Source organism: Anastrepha obliqua, chromosome 5 (assembly GCF_027943255.1).
Source record: "Anastrepha obliqua isolate idAnaObli1 chromosome 5, idAnaObli1_1.0, whole genome shotgun sequence".
NCBI classification, from domain to species: domain Eukaryota; kingdom Metazoa; phylum Arthropoda; class Insecta; order Diptera; family Tephritidae; genus Anastrepha; species Anastrepha obliqua.
In genome coordinates this window covers 54,618,919-54,643,624 of record NC_072896.1, presented here as the reverse complement: position 1 = coordinate 54,643,624, position 24,706 = coordinate 54,618,919, and the positions used below count along the sequence as shown (strand labels likewise).

General features: G+C 36.8%; 1 protein-coding gene across 1 annotated transcript in view; it reads left to right on the top strand.

The window, feature by feature from the left end:
• Positions 1 to 24,706, top strand: part of LOC129247410 (sodium/potassium/calcium exchanger Nckx30C) — a 179,028-nt gene that overhangs the window by 115,162 nt on the left and 39,160 nt on the right. Inside the window, exons 4-5 of the mRNA XM_054886530.1 lie at positions 14,624 to 14,878; positions 15,205 to 15,341. Coding sequence (XP_054742505.1) covers positions 14,624 to 14,878; positions 15,205 to 15,341 — 392 coding nt within the window. The remainder of the gene's footprint in view (positions 1 to 14,623; positions 14,879 to 15,204; positions 15,342 to 24,706) is intronic.

Genomic DNA, 24,706 nt, shown 5'->3' with positions numbered 1-24,706 from the left:
ATTAGAGAAACGAAATTTACTTAAAAAATAATGTGAGGAACGAATGGAATTGGAACACCATTTTTCAAAATATATTTACAGGTATATTATTACAGCTCTATTACTAAAGAATAATTATGCCATAAACTTACTTGATGACGAAGTAGTGTATGGAACGAAATGGAATCAAAACAAATTAAAACATGCCTGCTGACATTTTTTAGTTAGATCAATGGGCACGGCAACATAGCAAGGTATAGAAACTGTAAAGGAAATAAAAAAAAACTGTGAAGCCGCCTTCCATCTCCGGTGTTGAACGAAAGTTCCACAATTTGGGTAAGGAGTATGTCCGGAGCTTGGTAAAATTCCTGAAACTAGTAAACTCAAGCTGTGTCTGCAACTTAGTTGTCTCTACTTTAAATTGTAAGGTTATACAATAAATTATGCGACGAAGGATATCGCAACATAATTATTGGTATAAACATTCCCATTTGATGAATGAAGTTAGAACATAATTATTATATTATATTATTTCTACTGCAACCGTTATAAATCAAAGGCATAACATGTTGGAACAAGCTGGAATTGGAACACAGTTTTAATGGAAACTTTTTTTGTTCAACTATATTATTAACAGCATTCAAGAAATTTTCAAAAATTCATGAAACACTATGGAATCGGAACGCCTCTATTAACATTAAAATACTAATGTTATTACATGGAACATAATTAATTAATGGAGTTGGAGCACAGTTATTAAATAATTTATACTCCAAACACTATTTAACAGCCCTTATAAACAAATACGTGACATTTTGGAACAGGCTGGAATTGGAACGCAGTTTCAATGCAAGTTTTTTATTAAACTCAATTATTAACAGCATTCAATGCAATTTAAACTTTAAAAGTTTATGAAACGCAATGGAATCGGAACACAAAATCTCTTTTAACAATAAAATAGTAATGCTATTACATGACTATTAATATTTTATAGAGCTCGTCAGAAACTGCATTTTCAATCCGCCGCAAATTATGCCATAACTGCTTCATTAAAAACTCAAACTATCCACTGTGTCCGAACACTTCACTATTCCACCTGCCATAGATTTTAAATATTATTCTGCACAAAAAATCCCACTGCTACTGCGATTAAGTGATTTTCTACTACCCGTTTCGCCATCGTTGTACGCTAAAATGTCCTTGATATCAAACTTATTTCCTATAGGTACATAGTACAGTGCCAAAAACAGCAACAAAAATCCATTTGAGCCACTAAATTTGAAAAAGAAAAGAAAACAAAAAGCATATCTGCTTCTATGCACACAAATGCCGCCACAACGACGAAGCAATGGAAACAGCAATAGCTGCCCCCTACCATGCTGGTTACCGCGAGCTACTCACTAAAGAAATCAGCCACTGGACCAGTGAACCAAGCATTCTTCTACCCACCCAATAACCCAACCAATTGCTTCCATTAGTACCAAAAATCAATCAGCGCAGTCATCAATTTACCTTTTGCCTGCTGTTGCGTCCATAAATATACCTAGATACGTACACATATATATGTACGTATGTAGTTTAGTGTGTTTCTTTATGTGTATGAGTGCACCTAACAGGCATTTGACAGCTCAACAGAACTGCTGCCAATTTTATTTCTTCGCTTTCGTAATACCTACAAAGTAAATTTATTTATGTTGAAGCGTCAAGAAAGGGAAGGCAGTTGAGGGTATTCAATTCAATCAGATTGATTTTCATTTCATAAGATTTATGTGCAAAATTTTTGCATCTGGGCCATTCGCAAATACATATGTACACATGTACACTAGTGTATACATAAAGACAAATGCACAAAACATTTCACGTTTTAGGCAAAATTTTTGTATTGAAAAAGCGCAACTTCACACAAAACAGCCTACCAATTGACCTGTTTTACGTCGAAGGAGCAAACAAGCATTTGAAAATTTGTTCTCTTTTTGTTTTTTTTTTTATTTGTTCTTCACACTTGAAACTAAAACCATTCATTTTCAGATGTTCTAAAGGAAGCTTTTTGGCCCGCCAGCCACTTGATAAATGCCTCACATATCGACCACTTCGAGCCTCTGGCATATAAAAGCAAACAAAAAGGAATATTTTATCCTGTTTACCATTTGTATGCGTTCAAATTGAAACTACATACGAGTTCTCACATGGTGTAAGATGTGTACATATATATATATATATATATATATATATATATTCCACATGCATAAAAGCTTTGTCCATTCAAATGATTGCGCCCTTTCTGAGAAAATCTGAGAATACCAATGAATTTCAATTCATTGGGGGAAAATTAAGTTAAAAGCTATTGACGGCAGACAGTTGTAACGACAGCTGCATAAAAGCGTTTGTTTGTTTGTATAGTAACAAAAGTAGTGAAGGGGATTAATAAAATTTATGGCGTTTATCACACTTTTAAAGCATTTGAAGTATTCAGATAGGAAAAAGGGTTATTATTTCAATTGAGAAAAGCTTGGAAATAAATTACCAGAAAGCCTTTAGGCCAATGAAAGAAAGTACTTAAATAATTCTTTGAAATGAATTACACACAAGAGTAGGTTTTTAATTGATGATTGATTAAAGTATTTAGTGAAATATTTAAAATCAATTTTATCAATCAATCTGTGAATTCGTGCAAGATTTATGCTTAATTTTTAGTATTTCCTTTTTTTTTATTTATTTAAGCATGTATTTTGGGTTCAAATTTAAAATACAATCAAAATATTTATTTTTCTTGAACTTTTTATTTAATTATTTATTTATTTAGTTATTTATTTATTTATTTATTTATTTTTTTATTTATTTATTTTTTATTTATTTATTTATTTTTTTTTTTTTTTATTTACCTATTTATTTATTTTTCTATTTTTTTATTTATTTTATTTTTATTTTTATATTTATTTAATTGTTTATTTATTTATTTATTTATTTACCTATTTATTTATTTTTTATTTATGTATCTATTTATTTATTTACTCACTCATTCAAGTACATGAAATGCCATAAAAAGTGAAGTAACTGCAAAAGCTACCGGTCGAGAAATATTTATATCTATAGAACTTCGACATATACAATGAAGTTTGAAAATATCAGAGGAACAAAATGGAACACTAGAAATTGGAACACTAGTTTTATAAGAAAAAGGAAGGAGGTCAAATATTTAATGTATGGTTTAAACCAAACACACTATAAAAAATCTTTGAGGAACAAAATTACATTGGAACAATAATTTTGTGGGAAAATTTAGTCATATGACATGAAATGCCATAGAAAGTAAAGTAACAGCAAAAGTTATCAGTCTGAATAGATAGAACTTCGACATATGCAAAGAAGTTTAAAAATATCAGAGGAACAAAATGAAATTGGAACACTAGTTTTATAAAAAAATAGAGGTGGTCAAATGTTGAACGCATGGTATGCACAAATACAAAATTTTATAGGAACGGAATGGAATTGGAACAATCATTTTGAGGAAAAATTTTGTCGTACTACATTCATTAAGTCAGGCATAAAAACTGATGCAATGTGAGATTGAAAATACTTTCTTACTTTCTTGGATAGCAAAACTGCAACCAAAAGTCTAAATTATTTTATTGCACTAGAAATCGAATTAAATTAAAGTAGTGGCAAATTTAATAGAGCCCAACTGCTCTTAACATGCAAATTTAAAACCGTAAAAAGTTTAGGTAAATTTTCTATTCAAATTTATTTGCTCAAAACGCCAAGCAACTGGTACTTGTTATTCCATTTTTGGCAAAGTACTCGTGCACCCGGGATCTGCTTGGATACAGTCGCAACCAGAAACGATGTACTCAATCAAATTGAGTGCTTTTGAATCATCACGGCACACTAGGAATTACTAAGAGATTAAATGTGCAACAAAAGGGAAGCAGGCCAATAAATATTATCAAATGAAACGATCAGAAAACATCTACTAAATAAAATTAGCAAGAAGACGAGCGAAATTAGCGTGCACACGAGGAAACTAATAATAAGAATGAGCTAAGTTATAAACAAACTATTTGAACTAAATGAGTCGCATAAATTTATGTATTGCAAAAAAGTAAAGTTTTTTAATAACAACAGCATGGAAATGGAACGATTATTTCACAAATCCTAGAAACTGCATGGGCCAATAATATTGAACGTATTAAGAAAAAAACATCTGGAATGAAATGGAATTGAAATGTAATTAGGTTGCATTAACAACTATTTACAAGAAACTAACCCCTCAAATGCAAAAGTAAGTAACTACACCGGCTGAAACAAATTGAAACTGGAACACTTATTTTTCAAACCCTGCAATGAAATTCGAGCAAAACTAACGATATGGAATCGAACGGAACGATATGGACTCGAAGAAAAACTTTCATACAAAAAAAACTTTCATACTCCGAATGAAACAAAATGGAAATGGAATACTTATTTTTCAAGTCCGGCAAAAAAAATAGGGCAAAACTATTAAATACGGCAAGAGAACAATGATGGGAACGTTATGAAATCGAAATAAAAGAGGCACAAAAATAAATTGAGTTACTACGAACATTTCTAATGAGTTTCTACAAGTTCTATTTATTAATGAAACTAAAAAAATTTACTAAAAAAACTTGACTGCAAAACTTTTTCACTAAAAATGCGATATTAAAATTTTCTGCTAAAAAATATTTTTTCTTTAATTTTTTACTAAAAATCATTCAAACATTTTTTCTTTAATTTTTTACTAAACATTATTAAAAAAAATTTTTTAGTATATTTAAAAAAAAAATATTAATATTAATATTAAAAATAAAAAATATTAATATTTTTTACTAAAAAAAATTTTGAACTAAATAATTGTTTCGTGTTTCCTATCCAACGACATGAATTTCCTATGCAATGGACAACAATTAAATCCAATCTTTCGACACTGTAAAATTAAACTTGAATCTATTAGCAATAAAAATTAAAAATTGCTTAACCGTCACACCAGCATAGCATAACAATCAAATTCACCTTCATATTCCAGTAGACACACACAAAGTCAAAAGTACAAACCAAACACACCCCCACAAACCACCGACAATGTGTTAACCTATTCATATGCAATGGGGCGCCAACAGCAGCAGCAGCAACAACAGAGGCGACACTTGTCACCGAGGAATTAGACATACAAACAAAAAATAGATGGCATCATAAGTGAAATGAAATTTGAATTCCAAATGTTAAACGCTGTAGGCAGATAAGCATTTAGAGGTACTCTCAGCAAGGGACTAAATGCCAATGTCAGGCAAAAACTGTTTTGCTCGCATACGTACGATTATATGTAAAATAGAAGCCATGTGTGGAACGAAGCTTTGGTATGAAACCATCTTGTACGCATGCAAATATATTACGAATGTCACCCTTACCGCCCTCAAGGTGTGATTCCGAGCATTCATGTTCGAATATGTATGCTCACTGATGTCCTTCACGCCCGCACGTCCTTGAAGCTGGCTTTGGAAAGTGGAATCGAGTAGTAGATTTGCGCCAAAAGACATTTAAGTGTTAAATTATTAAAAGAGAATTTAAGTTTGTGAAGAAAATTTTAAAATATGTTCTCAAGCCAATTCCAAAGTGTACTCATATATGTTTCGTGTGTGTGTGCGTATGCAGTAATAAAGTAAAGTTGTAATAATAAAACTGGAAAATTTTCAATTTGAATACGCACACATACACTTGCAGTGTGTGTATGTGTGCTTAAAAATTATAGGCAATCAAAAGTTAGTATAGTTAGGCAAAACAAGTTAGTATATGGGAAGAGGTAACGGAAGAGTGCAATTAATTACTAATTATTTCAATCTGAAGGCTATGTTTCAATTTCAACTTTTCGGGCAAACGTAACGTTTTTGTTCTGTATGGCCCATCAGGATTTTAAAAACTCGTTATAACAAATGGAATTCACCTAAATGTAATCAAACAATGCTTTATAATGTTGAAATTGTTAAATCTATCACTTCACAGGTTATGTCTTCGATTAAAATTTTTCGCGCAAGCATAAACTTTTTATTACGTATATGACCTGTATGGCGAAAATTGATTGATGTTATAGCATTAGAAATGAAATATGCAGTCAAATATGAATTAAGAATTGCATTTGCATAAATTTATAATAATAGAAAAATTTGTGCATTTTTTTTAAATTAATAAGAATACGGAGGGTCATGTGTTCGACTACAAATTTTCGGACACGTTCAATATATTTGTTACGTATACGACCTGTACGTCCAATATGGATTTGAAATGAATTATGCAATCAAATCATGAATTAAGACCTACGTTTACGTAAATTTAATACAAAAACTTCTACAATACTTGAACCCATCATGCGGAGGGTTATGTGTTCGATTCCAACTTTTCGCATAGGTTTGAAATGTTTGTTACGTATACGACCTGTATGATCAATGTGGAAATTAAAAATTTGGTTTCGAAAGTGTAAGTGGAGTAAAAAATGTTAAATTAATAAGTATGTCATGCCGAGAGTTATATGTTCGACGCCAACTTTTTGATAAATAGGAAATATTTTGTTGCGTATACGACTTGTATCACCAATATGGAAAATAAAAATACGTTTTACGAAATGAAATTAACAAGAGGGACTTTGTACAATGTTTAATACTTAAAAACATCATTTGGTGGGTCATTTGTGCGACTTTCATATTTTTATGAAGCGTAAAAATGTTTGTTACGTATACGACCTGCACGACCAGAAATGTTTTTAGAAATTCGTTGTAGTTTAATTTATATTTACCTTAATTCAATCAAATGCGCTTTTACATTGTTTTAATCCTGAAAACTGCCAATCGGAGCGTCATGTATTCGATTCCAATTTTCGGACAAACGTATTATAGATTTTTTTACGTATACATTCAAGCTGTATTATCAATATATAAATTAAAAACTTGTTTTCGAAAATAGGTAGAAAAAATTAAGCTGAAATGAGGTCAATTGATAATTAAGTCAATCCAAGGATTGTGTATTCGATTCCAACTTTTCGTCCAATACGATATTTTTTGTTACGTATACGACCTGTATGATTAAAGTGGGTTTTAGAAATTCCTTATTGCACATTACATTTAGATATATAATGAGCGCTTAGCGCTTTTGTGCGGTGTTTGACCGAGCGTCTTTGATAGAGCGTCTTGATGTTGTTCCACAAATAGAAAAATCTACTCTTTTTTGCCGCCTCGGAATGGCAGCGGAGGAGCTTTTTTTATGACAGAAATATACTCGGCGGTTTGCCCATTGCGTGCCGAAAAGGGAATCGCTATTATAAAACAACCTTTTGTATCATTTGGTGTTTCCATATTTATTATTTTTTACTCTTTACAGAGCTCCGCTTATTAAATCTGTCAAGCCGAGAGTCATGTGTTAGATTGCAATTTTTGCAGAGATATAAAATGATGGGGAATTTGCTTTCTTTGTTTTTTTTTTTTTTTGATAATACTGATCCCTCAGCAAACGATTTGTCTCTCCACTTCTTGAAAATGTAATCTAATACAGTCAGCAGCTAATTTATCAACAGACAAACATTTTTAGTATTTTTTTTTTTGTTTATGCAAACATATTTTCACTTAACACCTGCATGTTAAAAGCGGCAATTGACGCAATGGGACTCAGTGAATTGACGCAATGGGACTCAGTGAAGTCCGATGGAATGGATGTGGAGAAAAGCGCAACAACAAAGGAGGACTGCTAATATACTCAGGTATGCCTAACGAAAAAGATCCACACTATAGAGGAGTAGGCATATATTTCAGAAGAAGGATCGTTACCTCGCTCATGACATGGAAAGCCATCTCAGAAAGAATTATAACTGCCCGACTTAACACAAAGTATCATAAAATCACTATCGTGCAATGCTATGCTCCCACAGAAGACAGCGAATTATCAGTCAAGGAAAACTTTTACAGCCAACTAGATCATACATTGTTTACGATTCCAACTAATGACATAATCGTGCTAATGGGCGATTTTAACGCTCAATTAGGCCCAAATAACGAGAATTTTGAGAGAGTTCTAGGAAAGCATGCGATAGGCACGCGGTCTGAAAATGGAGAATTATTACTAGAGCTCTGCAGCAACCACGATCTCAGAGTTGGAGGCTCCGTGTTCCCACACAAATTAAATCACAAAGTTACGTGGGTTTCACCAACGAAGAATGTAGAAACTCAAATCGACCACATTTGCGTGTCAAGAAAGTATTTTAATATTGTTCGCGACGTACGTAATAAACGCAGCGCAGATATAGGAAGCGACCATCACCTAATTATCGCAGAGCTTTGTATCAAACTCTTCCCGAACACCAGAAAGCGCGCTCAACAAGCTAAGAGATACGACCCTACCAAACTAAAGACCGAATCCATTAGAACAAGGGTTGTTGACAAAATAAATAATATTCGCATAGATACTACAAACCCAATACGCAATACAAGCCATATATGGGCTAAACTTAAAAACGAGTTACAGAAGATCTGTGACGATACGATCAAGGCAGTCCCACAACAGCGTGCAGAATGGCTAAGTCACACAACCTGGAACCTTATAGAAGAACGCAGAAAAGTCAAGGTGAATCTAACAGGATGTTGCAGCAGAAGAAAAAAGACAGAGTTTGACTCTGAATATAGAAGGCTAACTAAATTGATTAAAAAGCAAGTCGTAAAAGATAAACAAGATTTCTATGATGAACTAGGAAGGAACGCGCAAAATGCAGCTGACAGAGGTAATATAAGAGACGTCTACAAAGCAATTCGTAAACTGAGTGGCTTCAAGGGAACATACGAGTCGCCACTATATGACGAAAACGGCACAATAGAAACATGTAAAGAAAAACAGCTCGCCATTTGGAAAACGTATTTCCAAAAAACTCTCAACTCTGTGTACGGTGATAGTTCAGAAAGTTTCGAAATAAGAACACGGCGTCACCCTAACAGAAATATAAGCGTGCAACCGCCAGATATAGGAGAGATAACAACAGCAATCAAAATGATGAAAGACGGCAAAGCTACTGGAAAGGACGGTATCCCTGCTGAACTCTTCAAAGTCGATACTGAGGCTATGGCATCCCTGTTGCTGCCACTATTCCAGCAAATCTGGAGAGAAGAAGTGATGCCTAGTGATTGGAAAGAATCTATCATTATTAAGCTACCCAAGAAAGGCGATCGGAAAAAATGCGAGAACTGGCGAGGAATATCTATTCTACCAGCAATCACAAAAATTTTTACTCAAATTATCCTAGAACGAATATCAGCCCCGCTGGATAAACTTATCAGACCAAATCAAGCCGGTTTTAGACCTGGACGCTCGTGTATCGACAATATACATACCCTTAGAATCTTGATAGAACAATCTGCGGAGTACAACTCACCACTCTACCTGGCATTTATCGATTTTGCAAAGGCGTTCGACTCCCTAAAGCGGGATATAATCTGGTCTGCTCTATCTGCGAGAGGTGTGCCAGATAAAATAATTAACATCATAAAATGCATGTATGACGGCTCATGCTGCCGAGTGTTGCACGAAAAACAACTAAGCGAGTCCTTCCCTACTGTATCAGGCGTGAAGCAAGGCTGCGCACTCTCTCCCTTACTCTTCATAACAGCACTGGACATAGTTTTCGAAACTTATAATCGATGTGGTATAAACTGGAAGATGACTCAAAAGCTTGGCGACCTATCATATGCGGACGACGTCGTTCTAATTAGTAACTCTTATAACGAATTACAAACAAGACTCTCCAACACAACAAACGACTGCTTAAAACTTGGCTTACAAGTTAATATAAAGAAGACCAAGTCTATGAGAGTTAACGTAATCAACAACACAGAGTTTAAAATAGACGGAGGACAAGTTGACGATGTAAACAAATTTGAGTATCTAGGCAGCACCCTAACCCCCGATGGTGGTACAACGGCTGACATTCAGCGTAGGATATCCATAGCGACGAACACGTTTGCGGGGATGTCACGAGTGTGGTCTAACAAAGCGCTTAAAAGAGACACTAAAATCGGTATATTTAATGCTTGCGTAAAATCTGTGTTACTGTATGGTAGCGAAACGTGGCACATGAAACAAGACTCAACGAGAAAACTACAGGCATTCGTAAACAGATGCTTGCGACGCATTATCGGTATCTGGTGGCCACGTACTATATCTAACCCTCGCCTGTGGCAACTGACGAACCAAAAACCTATTGAAAAGGAAATAATGCACAGAAAGTACAAATGGATCGGGCACACCCTCCGAAAACAACCCGAGGAAATTGTCTACTCAGCCTTACAATGGAACCCGCAAGGCACTAGAAACAGAGGGCGTCCCAAAATGACTTGGCGTAGATGCGTTAACCAGGAATCCAAAAAGTCATTCAATGAATTAAAATTCCTAGCCAGCAATCGGAATATGTGGAAATCTTTTGTAGATAGACTAAGTTCTTAGTACATATACCTATATGTATTGTAATACCTGAACATGTCAATAATAATAATAATAAACATATTTTCACTTAACACCTGCATGTTAAAAGCGGCAAATATTACTGTGTTTTTATTAGTAATGCCGCTTTCTGCGTTCTCTCCACATCAAATCCTGAAATGAACTTTAACGCTAAATGGATCTCATCTCTTAGTAAAATTCTTTTTATGGAAATGAGAATTAAAAACATCATTTTCAAAATCCCTTTGCGCAATTTGCAAATGCTATTTTGATGCCAAATCGAAGCATGGTAAAGCGTTAAAATTCACCTAATACACATCAGCAGTCCTTTGCCGCAATGCTTGTCACTAGAAGTCATATTTCCAAGCTAAAAAACGAACCTCTAAAGTAACGTATACGCCATATCTCCATGAGGAGTTGCTTGGATTAAGAAACGGGCTCAGTTGTACGTAACTCTGCATTTGTGGATATTTAGTGAATATCTGAACTATTTGCATATTTTGGCAAATGCATATTTCTACCGAGTCCATAAATAGACAATTGCAACTAATGCTGGTGAAATTAAAAGTTTCTTATTATCTTGTTACAAGGCAACAACTCCTGTCTGTGTGAATTTTCCGGCCGATAGTGAATTTACTATCGTACCTAGTATGTGCTTTGCGGTCTAGCTTGGGCACAAATACTAAAAAAAAACGACAAAAAGCAAATTCATATCCAAGGATTTAAATGCTCATGCTGAATGCACTCAATTGTGAAAAATTGCATGATTTCCTCTGCATTTGTGCTGCATTCAAGTGTGAAGGATAATAATATGTCAGCGGCAGACGCTGCAGCCACCAAATGCGATTACGTTGATGTCCTTCATTAGCGGAAATTCAGTACTTCTTTTTTTGTGTTTGTTTTCTTTTTAATCTACACTGAGATTGGCTGCGTAAGTTTTTCTTCCGCTTCGTCGCTTTGCTTTTATTAGATCATTTGGCTGCATCTTTTTTATTCTTTATTTTTTTTTAGTAAATTTGAAAACTTTATAAGTGGCAGAAGATTTTGGGAAAATCATTTATTCAAGCGTGAAAGTGAATAGCGAAACTCTCAACCAAAATGCAGCTGTAGAATTGGTGTCTTAATTTTAAGGATATTTTCTGGGAATGGTTTTTCAGTGTTGGCAAAGTAAAATTACTATTGAAATGCAGCCTAAATAAAAGGCAATGGAAAAAGATATGCTTCGATTTTTGGTATAACTTTTCGCATAATTTGTTCATTTCAATTACTTAATTTTCTATTTTTCATTCAAATTGTATATATGGACTATAAAGTATTGCTCGCTTTATTGCTATAAATCACCTTTGCACGTGCATTACTACAAAGCACAATCATACATTGTTCATCAGCACTGGCATGTATTCAATCACTGATCACCACCAACTTTTCAAGAACCAACTAATTAAATTTTTCCATACTAAACTAACAACTAAAATCAGTACTTCAGAATGATTAAAATCAGATTTTACAATTTAAAATTTTTTTTTTTTAATTATTAAAATGATTAAAATTTTATACTAACAATCAGTGAACTAAATACTAAGAACATATAAAAAATGAATATTTAAAAAATAAAAAATAAAAAATAAAAGAAATAAAAAGTAAAAAAATAAAAAACAAACATATACCTACATAAATATATTTAAAAAAAAATCTAATATAATAAAAAATGTAATGTAAGGTAAAAAATAAAGCCTAAACTAAAGTTAAAACTAAAAATAAAAATAAACTAAAACAAAAAGTAAAAAATATAGCATAAAAAATTGATAAAAATTTAATAGAAATTTTAAAAATTAAAAGTAATAAAAACTCCAGTTAGAACAAAAGCACTATAATTAATGTAGTAAGCCAAATAATTAGCGTTAATATGTTAAATATAATTACCTAGATGAGTAATGAGTATAAAGAAAAAACAAATTATACCTACTAACGTATTTTCAAGAAATCAAATAATTTGTAAAATTTGTTCTTTCGATAATAGTCCAAGTTTCTCCTGCTTTATGCATTTATTATATATATAAAAAATTTACGCTTCGTACTAACAAAATTTAGTTTCATACAAATTTCTGTTTACTATTTAAAATATTACTAAGAAAAATATCCTAGCAAAACCTTTCTAAAATATAAATAAACATTATTCCAAAAATGTGGAAAAAACTTTACGAATTACATTTTTTTTATAAATCTTTACACGATTGCTGTCATTTTTTTTTTAATTTAAACAATATTTTAGACTTCTTTACACCACATTTTTAAAAGATTATAATAAGCTTTACTTTTTACGAAACACATTTCTGAAGAGTTCAGTGAAAAATCGAAGAAAAAATGAGCAACAAACGATTAGATGTCATTTATATATTTCCTGATATTTTTTTTAAGAAATAGCGGTAAGTAAAAACTGTTAGAGAGTTATTCCATTTAACTATCAGGCAAGCAGTTGTATAAAATATTCATTTCCAATACGAGATTGTGTCAATAAGTCCCTAAAAATGTAAATAAGAAGCCCTCTATGCGTCAAAACCCCCGATTCTTTGTCTCTCCGAAAACCGCTTATTAGCTCGATAGCTCATCAAACGTTTCTCGAATTTATATTGTTTATGATGCACTCCAAATAATTTCTCGGGAGCCTGAAAGCAAGTATTCCATGCATCGATTTTCTTTTCATTCCACCCAAATCTCTTGCCAACAGCAAATAGTTGTAGTGTCCTAAATCTGGCGAACATGCTGAACAAGAGAGCAGGTTAGTGGGTTAGGTAGTGCTGGCTGATCTGTAAAAAGATTTTACTTAGACCTTTAGGGTGCATTGTGTTGGCAGTATGTGGAGTGGCAAGAATGAAAAATATGTTGATTCCAGGCGCATTTGTCGAGTTCTACAAAGAGCAGGGTAGTGGCAAAGTTTGTGTTCCAAATTACCCCTAGGACTCGCTTCGTTGGATGTGTTACTCGCATCGCTCTGGACTAATCCCATTTTGAGCAGTGTCTGTAATCCAACCAATATTTAGCAGTTTTTTCTAGAGAGTGATAAAAAAAGTTGGTATTTGCTTTCGTATTCCAAGTCCTTCTAGTAAAAAGTGACCTGCCCATTTCCGCAGAGTTCATCCATTTTGAATATGCACTGTTGAATACATTCCGAGTTAGTGTAAGAAGCCATAATTGCTTTAATAGCCGCCTAACTATCAATGAAAATGTTTGCCCGAGTATTAAGAGGAGTTAATTGCCATCTCTCTGACCTTGCACGGACTGTTCAAACAACCCTCTTAATGATGTAACTCCTCATCGAATCAGCTTTTCGTCTAATCAAGAAGCTATTTAACCACCATATGTGGCCTATTTAAGTGGTGCATCTTTATCATCAATTTCCTATTAGTTTGCCTTTGAATTCAGTGCCTAAAAATATGCAATAAATACTTTCGCTACATTTTAGTGTCACGCTAAAATATGGCTCAACTTCAAGATATGTAATTCAGCGCTAAATTGTTGTATTAAAAATTGTATAAAATAATTGAGCAAAATATTCGAATGAAATATTTTATAATCTGGATTTTTCTCATTTTTCACTGAGCTCATTTCTTTTAAATCTGCATTCAGTTCATTCACTCTGCAACCAAATGAAAAAATGTAAATCTCTTTATTTTTCTAATAAATTGTAACAAATATTCTTAGTATTTCGCATAATTATTATTCAAATTTCATATTTCACAACACGTCATTACTGCATTTTGTATAATCGATTTAATTCCCATATAAAAGAAAAATACATACGTTTATACATTTAAACGAAAATTTGAACAAAATTATCCAAATTAAGTCCCTTTTGTAAATTTATTAAAAACCATATTTAAATTTAATACTTACTAATATAAATATACTAAAAAATTATATTTTCTAAAAAAACACAATTCAAAATTTTCAAATAACATTTACTAATCCAAGTTTTCTTATTTACGCCTCTTTTCCCTTAACTTCCAATAAATTACCCACTTTCATAAACACTCCCACCCCACCATCCACATTGCCTGTGATGCAATATTACCACTCGAAAAAAAAAATTTAAAAAAAATACCAACCACTCTTACTCCCACACACACACATACACAATAACAAAATCGACTCAAATATTTAGGCCAATGAAATTGAAGATGAACCGGAACCATTGAGCATGGCTTGGCCCGATACTGCCCGCAAACGGCTCACCTACATATTGGTGGCGCCACTGCTAATACCCATGTGGCTGACGTTGCCCGATACGCGAACACCGCGCGGCAAGAAATTCTACCCAGTCACGTTCATCGGCTCAATACTATGGATCGCTGCCTTCTCGTATCTGATGGTGTGGTGGGCGAACGTTGCCGGCGATACGGCACGCATACCACCCGAGGTGAGTACCAAAAATGATTGTACGTGCTTGTCTGTGTCTATGTGCCTACTCGCCAATTGCACCTACACAAAACCTATACCCCCACACACATATTCTTTACTTGTATGACTTGTTATGTGGGTCAACCTTCTTTTTATTTGCGCACATGAGAATTTTATCTTTTAATAATGGCACTTTTTTGCATCTTCCCATCACCTCATTATTGAGGAGGTTTGTTCTTTTTTTTTGTTTTTTTTTTGAGCACAGCAATATTTTTCGATCTCAGCAATTGGGCTAGCTCTGGTACGTGATTTCGAATTTTGCTCACTTCTTTTTCCTTTTTCTAGGTAATGGGTTTGACCTTCCTTGCCGCTGGCACATCAATACCCGATTTGATAACATCGGTGATTGTGGCGCGTAAAGGATTTGGTGATATGGCGGTTTCCAGTTCAGTGGGTAGCAATATTTTCGACGTCACTGTAGGGTAAGTAGCAAACTCACCTTCATACAATTTTAGTCAGCATTGGTCAAGCATTTCATAATAGTTTTTTTTCGATAAATTATGCCTTGCAGAAGTAACGATTGAACAAAGCAAATTTGCCTTTTTCCGCTGAGTTAAATTTTTCTACGAAACTAGACTTAATACGCGGCGCTTTTTCACACCCTACAAATTGAAAGATGTTGGTTTTGATGTAATGTATAAAAATGCGTTTATTTACTGAATAATGGAAACATATAACAATAATGAATATTTCTTGTTTCGCTATCTGGAGTCTAAACGAATCACTCTGACTCCGTGCAAAAAACACGGGCTTTCTAAATTTTATTCGCACACCTGCAGAAACTGGTCTAAAACTCTAGTTCCAAAGCCTCTATTTTTCCATCTGTCTGGCTCCTTTCCTTCTCCTTTTCCTCTGTATGGGATCACAACGGGCAACGCAAAGCAAACCTCAAAGATGCTTACAGAGCGCTGCGATTGTCCAGTCTAGAACGTTGGAGAACTGTGTGTTTTGTGAATAGCCCGAAAAGAAAACTGTCGACCATTCTTCCAAAACTTGGTAGAAAAGACTTCGGTTAATGCTCGGTATTATTACAGGTCACAACCCATGGGATTAACATATAACCACCATTGGAATCATTGAGGATCCAGTGTGCCTGTCTGGCTCGGAGGAGCGGATATCCCTGAGAATTTTCTCTGTGAGTGTCCTGCCTTTGCTAGAACAAGACTACGAATTTTGGGTTCCTATCGCGTGAGAATAAGTAATATTCGTTCTCTCAAACTGGAGGATATTTACAAATTTGCCAAAGAGTCTGGAAAACTATGACAGGAGCAGCTACCTCTGTCTCTGTCTCTATTCTATCCTCTCCCTTTCTCTCTGTCACTTCTCTTCTTTTCTCTTTGATTATCTACCCTTTTGCTTTCCAGAGCCTGAGTAAGCCTCCCTTTTCCTCTGCTAACACCAGCTTGTACTGCATTGAATTCACAGACGGAGCGTGTGTAACCAATGGAGCCGCTCTATGTCTATGTCATCGTAAAGCTCATAGAGCTCATTGTTCTATCTCCTACGATACTCGCCGTCATCAACGTGCAAAGATCCAAAAATCTTCCACAGAATCTTTCTTTGAAACACTCCAAGGGACGCCACATCTAATGTTGTTATCGCCCAAACTTCTGCGCCATACGATAGGGCGGGCATGATGAGAGCCTTATAAAGTGTTAGTTTTGTTCGCCGAGTTTTGCCTACTTTGTCCAAAGTAGCACTTGTTGGCAAGAGAGGTTCTTCGTTCGATTTCAAGCTTAACATTGTTATTGGTGTTAATGCGGGTTCCTAGATAAGCAAAGTATCTTAAAACGTCAAAATCATAACTGTCGATAGTGACGTGAGTGTCAATACGTGAGTTCGCCGACTGTTTGTTTGATGACAGAAGGTACTTCATTTTGTCCACGTTCACCACCAGACAATTCGCTGTGGTTTTTTATCAAGCTTGAAAAAGTCAGAACTAACAGCGCAGTTGGTAAGGGCGATGCTGTCAATATCTTATCTTATCAATATTTTATCTTATAAAAAATTGAGTCTGATCGTTTAAGTTCTGTGACTCGCACGATCTTTCCCAGCATCAGGTTAAAGAAGCCACACGACAACAAGTCAGCCTGTCTCAACCCTCGTTTGGCATCAAATGTCCTGAGCCGCAATCAAATACTTGGAAATAATAATAGAAACAACAAAAAATCATCCACCGCTGTGACAGTGCTGTCGAGGGTGATGTTAGAACATATGTGGGCCAACTAGAACTAGAGGACTACAACATACCGGTTATGCGTACTACGCGTATGTAGCGCTTCTCGGACAATGAATCCCTAGTAATATCTGGCATGTATCTGCTAGACATACCGGCAATGCAAGCTACCCAAATGGCGAGGACACAGAGGCCAATAAGCTCGACTTCTCGTGGCTTACAAGACAACTGCAGCGAACTGCACAAAAGGGCGTTAGATGCACAAATGCATTCCCAACGTTAAGGCGTGGCTAACGAGATCACATGGGGAAGTGGACTTTCACCTGACCCAGTTCTTGATGGACCATGGCTGCTTCAAAGCATACCTATGCAGGTTTAACCACGGGAACAATCCCTATTGCGATTACTGCGCCAAAAACTTTATAGAAAATGTTCACCACACATTTTTCACATATTCGCGCTTCCATTGTGCAAGCGAAAAACACAATAGAGGCTTTGATGACCCTCCTGCACCGGAAACATCCGTGCAACATATGTGGCGCTCGAAGGGAAAGTGGATTGCGGTATGCGACGTAGTGACCAAGACTATGCAAGAGATGTGGCGTCTAGAAAGACTGAGACACAGCAACGGCCGTTAAGAGCCTTCCGCGATGTAATGTTTGACGGTAGACCCACGGCGAGAGGTGATGAAAATAAACAGGGTTAGCCTGGTTTCAGAAAGCCACTTAAAGGTAGCGAGCGACAGCAAATCCTATGAAAATTCTCCCAAACTCTCCTAAATGTTAAATATTTTGCATATATTCGTAGAAAATTAGAAAAATTGGGTAAAGATTTAAGTTTTCTTGAACATGATCAGTAGTTCTACGCATTACTTTTAAAGTCCAATCGACAAGGGCGCCACAGCGACGCTACTTAAAGCTTTTCCCATGTGGCTTATCATTTAAAAACCAAAAGAAAAAATACTTTGACAGACATAAGCTGCAAAATTTAAGCCTTGTTAAGCCTTGTAACCATTCAGCACTTAACCTTAGCTTGGTGTGCATACGTACATATGCAGATATACATACAAATACTTGAGTACTTATGCCGCACACCTACGCCAATTTAACTTTCGAGTGCAGAGGCAGTTAAAAAAAGGCAACCAGCAAAATGCGAAATATGTCGAACAATTGGAAGAACTTAAAACCTTACGTACCCAGGCAATCGCATATACATACACACATACACATGTATGCGTGTGTGTGTATGCTTGCCTGTACTTGTATATGTTAAGCAGCCATTAAGTCTCACAAACACTCATTAATACACCATTCAACATTTGAAATGACATTGAATAATGAAAAAGTTCACAGGCCATACGAAATGCACAGCAATAAAGTCATATGCACACATGCATGCGCACATGCAAATACATATGCATGGACATATGTAGATATGTACGCACTAATCGACCAAAAAAGTGTAGCGCGTGTTGTAAACCTATGCACGGGGCTCAAATGGAGGTCCACTTATTTCTACTCGTGTAACCAAAAAGTCGCTAACAGAAGCAATCAAGCTCACACACACATACACTTAGGCACACGCAAAAACGTGTATGTGATCAAATACTCATACGTTCATATGGCCCAGACAAGTACAATCAGTGAGACAGTGACAAGTTGAGGTACATCAATTTTTAACAAAGTACCACAAATCTGCTCTAAAGCCGACCTATCCGCGCGCACACTCTCAAATATATACGCACGCACACACATACCTGCAGGCCACATATATGCATACACACAGTCATGCAAATAAGTAGTTGAGTTCGTGCAGCCAACGAGTAAAGCTCCCACATTCAAGCAGTCAAGCTTTGCCCACAAAACTGCCTCCGCTTTGTCTCCCTCTTCTCTATCAACGCTTTTTGCTTATAGCGCCTCCTCTTGGCCCTTTACAAAGTCATTCAACACGCAATAAGTATCTGGGACGAGTCGGGCCATATGCCTAGTTAAGCCCTGTAATAAAAAACGAATAAATTGCCGCTTAACAACAACAAATACAACTATGTATGTAAGGCATAAATGGGCTTGCCCTCAAAGCTAGACACACACACACCCATAAATTGAAATAACGAGAATGTAGTGACGTTGCAAAGTGTACACGTGTTCACGTGCGGTAGCGAGTAGTGAAATTTGAATGCGACCAATAATGCTGGTGTCGGCTGGCAATTTGCCTACGCGAGCATAGGTTACACCGGCAAGAACAGGGCAAGCGTAAAAAACACCCTCTTTTGAAGCAACAAAATTACATATTTGGGTGTTTAATGGTTTAACGGTTTTTTACTAGATTTTCTATTTCCCTCTAACTTAGTTAATTTCACTCGGCAAACAGTGCACTGCGATCCCTCGTGTGGTCTATGGTACTTGACCGCGAGTCTTTAATTGAAAGCTTCTAATCAATTTGAGCACTTCCTCGTGCTTCTTTCCATATCACTAATAGATTTGCAGTCACACCACCTAGGTGAGTGAGTCTCCGTTTTGTGAGAGCTGCACTTTCGGAGAAGACGTGCTCTGGTGTTTCGTCGCCCAGCTCGCAAAGGCGACAAACGCTCGTTACTGCTTGTCCTAATTTTCTGAAATGATAAGGGAGGCTAAAATGTCGCGTTTAGTATACGGTGAGAGTTCGTAAGTCATCTCTGTCCAGATTTAGAAGCGTACTTGATGCTGTTCGCGAAGGGACGATACATTTTTTGTCTGCATCTGTCCTGGATTTCGTCCAGTGTTGTATGAGCTCAGTGTCTTTGGCTCTCGATAATCTTCTTCATGTAGGCTTTGGTAAGTCTGTAAAAGGGTTCTAGTCTACACAGTTCGTCTATTCGTTGCCGTCCTGACTTTCATGTCCTGGTACCCATCCCATCAAGACGATTTTTCTTACACTCAGGATATTGATGACAGCGAAGCATTCCTCAACGAGTTTATATGCTATTATGGGAGACTGTATTGCATATAGCGTTTCCTGGCTGTCTAAGAAAAAGCAGATGCTCACATTTCTATGACATCCTCCGCTTGAAGGATTGTGGGATAACCGCCTATAAGTATTGATCTTTCAAAATTTGGCTCGAATGTACCGTCACCAGACCTATCACTCTCAAACTTCAAACCATCTGATTATCAGAATGCCCATGACGGCATTCATCGAGAGTTTCTCACCATCTTCTTAAACTCCCGACCCCCGAATGTCATTGTTGTAGTCCAACTATCACCCATCGCGGACAAAGAACTTTAGATGCCTCTTGCGACACGCGTCATCTTGGCACAATTGCGTTCAGGATACTGTAGTAGACTTAACTCCTACCTATCTCGAATCGATCCCGATGTACTCAACAGATATCCATCATTAGGAAGTACCCCGCAGGACACTAACCAAATATTCACGTGTCCACTTAAACACACTCATTTAGAACCCGTCTCACTTTAGACCCTCCCCGTCAAAATCGCATGTTTCCATGACAATAAGGACCATTGACTTCACCGCGCCCGGCAGTGCTTAATAAGCAAATACAACAACCCTTCTAGGTTGGAAGTTTGGATGGCCGGTCTCTCAGAGCGCCTGATTAAAATAGAAATCTTGAAATTTCTAGTGACTTTTAGGGCAGGAAAACTACAGGATTATTTTTAATTGAGATTCCCTTATGTTCTGGAAACTTTTTTGATCTTTTGGCCAGAAATATTTTATTTCTTAGTGTTCCTATAGTTTATTATTATGGGTATTCCTATGGTGCACTCTAACTTAAGTCAAGTACTTAAGCACTTGCGCCAATTTGAGTCATCCTTGGCGGAACGTATTTCGCCTTTGTAGCAGGCCGGTCCCCTAAAACCAAATTTTACCCAAAATGAATTCCGTTAAATCGATTATATTCATGAACTGAGAGCATAAGTTTCTTAAGCCGAACGTTTGAGCCTTCCCGTTTCCTATGGTAAGGTCGAAAGTGGCAGAGAAGGTATTTTATAGTCTCATCAATGCGACAACTACTACAGGAGTCGTTTCATGAGGACCAATCAACAATCTCCAGTAAGAACCGCGATTATTAGGAGAATGTCCAATCAACTTGAAATCAGCAGAGATTTCCTGCATTTAGCAGTTCTTGTAGCCAATTATCAGGTGCATTCCACACGCCCCTTGTAATCTGCATTTGCAAATTGAATAGCAGTTGGCGGAAATAAAAAGGAAGGAACGAAAATACTGAATACATGAAAAATCTCAGTAGTCTTGCTAACAGATCAGTGGCATTTTATGACTACTTGTGAATTCAGTGACGTTTTTTCCGTGAGTTTAGTTGGCAGTGGGAATTCAGATTACATAGCACGAAATCATTTTCAGCCATAAAGTAATCATACAGGCGAGAAGCGGATATTGAATGGACACCGCCTTCCATGTTTCCATCAAGCTAAAGTCTATCATTTCAGAAAAGGATCTGCTCTTCCTAACCCTGTGTGACCGGTGATTAAGCATGACTGAATTTTTGATTTAAAGGACGCTCAGTTATTTGTTTTTCAAGAAATATCTCGAATGCATCAGACACACTAATGGGATCCGCAGCTGCCGACGCTGATAAACTTCCGTGTTCCTTTCTAGAAGTTTTTATAAAAACTATCTGCCATTCGGTGGCAGTAAGAAATTTCGTTTCAGCAAGGCTTACACAAGAAATTTGAGAAAAAGCTTAACCTTAGTCCATCACTTTCCAAGAGTTATGAAAAAACCAGCCCCTAAATAAATATCGTCACTTACTGCGCAAATATCCACCACTTCAAAGAAAGTGCATGCGATTTCGGACGCTCACTTGTTTGAAGGCCTGGACCCTCTACATACGGTCTTGTGGCAAAGGGTGGATGAATTGTATCAAAAATCAACACCTTAGGAGGACCACAGTTTTATGAACGCTTTTCTTCCCTAAGCTTCGAAACGAGCTTCAGGCAAACAAAGAGACAAAGCATAGCAGTCCAAAAAAACATGATCAATATCATCCTCAATCCTGTACTAAACTGCCGGGCGTCTCATGAAAACAGAGGTGAGGTGTCAAAATACAGTGTCCAACGATCATTAACTAAACAACTTCTTTGGCCCCGAGCCCGTTCTACGACTTCCTTCTGCAGCCATCAAAGCCACTGTTAGCAAATGGATTACTCTAACCCACAAGCGAGCTTGGCAGGCTGAGAGAGGCTGCAGATGTACAAACTGATGTTACCTGTCTTGTCCGACCGACTGTCGCAAATTCTCCTGTCACTAAGCAGAGGCGGCTGGTTGGACTCATGACGGGCCACTTTCTATGGCTAAAGCACATGGAAAAGGTGGGCATCTCAGGCATTGCACTCTGCCCAGCATGTTGAGAAAAGAATGAAACGGCGAACTTCGTTCTGTGCGTCTGCTCCGCCTTCGCTCGAAACAAGTTTGAGGTCTTTGGCACTGATGGGTTAAGAGGCGACCATCTTGGCTCCTTGGCACCACAAAATATATTCAGATTACCTCGGAGGTCGAGTAGATTTAAACAAAATTAAAAAGGGAACCCGAGTGCAGTACAATAGACTTAATTGTGTCTGAGTGCTGTACTTGATAGTCTGTCCGGACAAAACAAAAAAAAACAGACGAGGTTCGACTTAAGTGCGAGCTCGTTAATTGCGACAGAAATACTTAACAATACTCGTAGTACCTTGGGATTCAGTAATTTGTGGCGGCAGTAATTTTAGCTCGGGTTCATGTTGCAGACTGTTGAGGTTGTTATTGTTGTAGCAACATAAACATTCCCCATAAATGTACGGGGAATGCTGCTGGAGTGACAGTCCTTAGCCGAATATAAGTCCGGGTCGTTCCGGTAACGTAGAACCGACTGTCGTGCGAACAAGACTGACGAAGTGTAAGCCTTCAAAGCTTCTTTCTGGTGGTAAAAAAGAGGAGTAGCTTCATAGACCAGAGATGTATATAACCCACGAATGTAAATAAACCAAAAAGGCTTTCGATGATTTCTGTTTGACGTTTGATTATGTTCTGCCCGTGTGGCCTGGTAAATGGTAAATAAGACTTCAGAGTTTTTAGAGTGATTTGATGGATTTTCAAAGGAATTCTTTCCGAGGAGCATAGAAGCTGGTAAAGCTAAAATTTGAACTATTTTCATATTTGCAAAGCAGAAACCATGGCAAATTTAAAGGGAAAATGTGTGCGACCCACAACAACAATGTAAGCATACCTGATATAGAGCTGCAGCATAAATGTAGGTATTTTTCAGCAGATAAAGTTCAGTACACGTAACAGGAGGCGATGCCATTATTGATTGAAGGTTCAACTGACTGCAAGTGGTGACGTTAAAACCACACTTTCAAGTGAAAACGTAAAGCCTGTGAAATAGAGGGCGGCGAGTGCTTGTTGCGTGTACGTGTGTATGTGTAGGTGTGGGCACAAGCGAGCACAGATAGCGGCTGCATTCGATGTAATTTCCCAGGATTGCTGGTGGTTAACGACTTTCAAGTAAAGATTGCGCTTTCGCTCTATGGCTGTGTTTAAATATGTGTGCGTGTGTCTAAATATGTTTATATGCATGGATGTATGAATGTGTGTATGAACATATGAACATATGTGTGAGTGCTTTAATAGCCGACACTATAGAATAGCAGTGAATGCTGGGCGGCTATTACAAACTTTACGCCAACCTTAACGGAAACAATTTTTTGTGCAACCCTTTTTATCGGAATAGAGCCAAACTTACATAACTCGAACTACTATAACTAGAATTTTCTATAAGTTGAACTAAATCGAGTGGCAATAGGTTTTAGAGAGTAATATTCTCTAAATTGTACTCCCTTGTAATTTTCCTTAAATCCACCCGACCTCTGAAGAAATCTGAGTAGGAGCCATGGAGCCAAGGTGGTCACTTCTTAACACATCAGTGCCAAAGACTTCAAGCCTGATTCCAGCGAAGGCCAGACAGGCGCACAGAAAGTGGTCTGCCGTCTCATCCTTCTCCAGCAGAGTGCGCTGTCTGAGATGCCTACCTTTTCTATGTGCTTCGCCCACAGAAAGTGGCCCGTCATCAGTCGAACCAGCTGTCTACAGCCCTTCCGACTTAAAGATAGGAGAATTTGCGACAGTCTGTCGAGCATGAGAGGTAACGTCAGTTTAGTCCATCTTCAGCCTCTCTCAAGCTACAGCGAAACTAAATTAGGTGCCGTCCCTTTTTTGTATATTTGGAAAGGCTCCTTCTTCTATTTATGGTGTGCGTCTTGATGATGTTGCAAAAATAGAAGGGTTCACAGTTTTAAACCGACTACGAACGTTAGATGGGCTTTTGCTTTTTCACGGCAGAAATACATTCGGATGTTGGCCACTGCCGGCGACCACATTAGGTTAGGTTAGGTGAGGTTGAAGTGGTTGTCCTGTCGCACACACTTAGGCTCATAGCCTATTGTGATGCTGCTGTGATGAAAGCTCCCCAGCTTTCCCTATGCCCCCTAAAACCAGTGTGTGCTTTTCAAGAATTTTGGAATACCTCCGATTTCTGCAGAACTGAGATCTTCCAATCCCTTAAAAAATTATCTACCTAGAATGGTTAATCTGCGTCTGGATAGAACAGGACAATGGCAC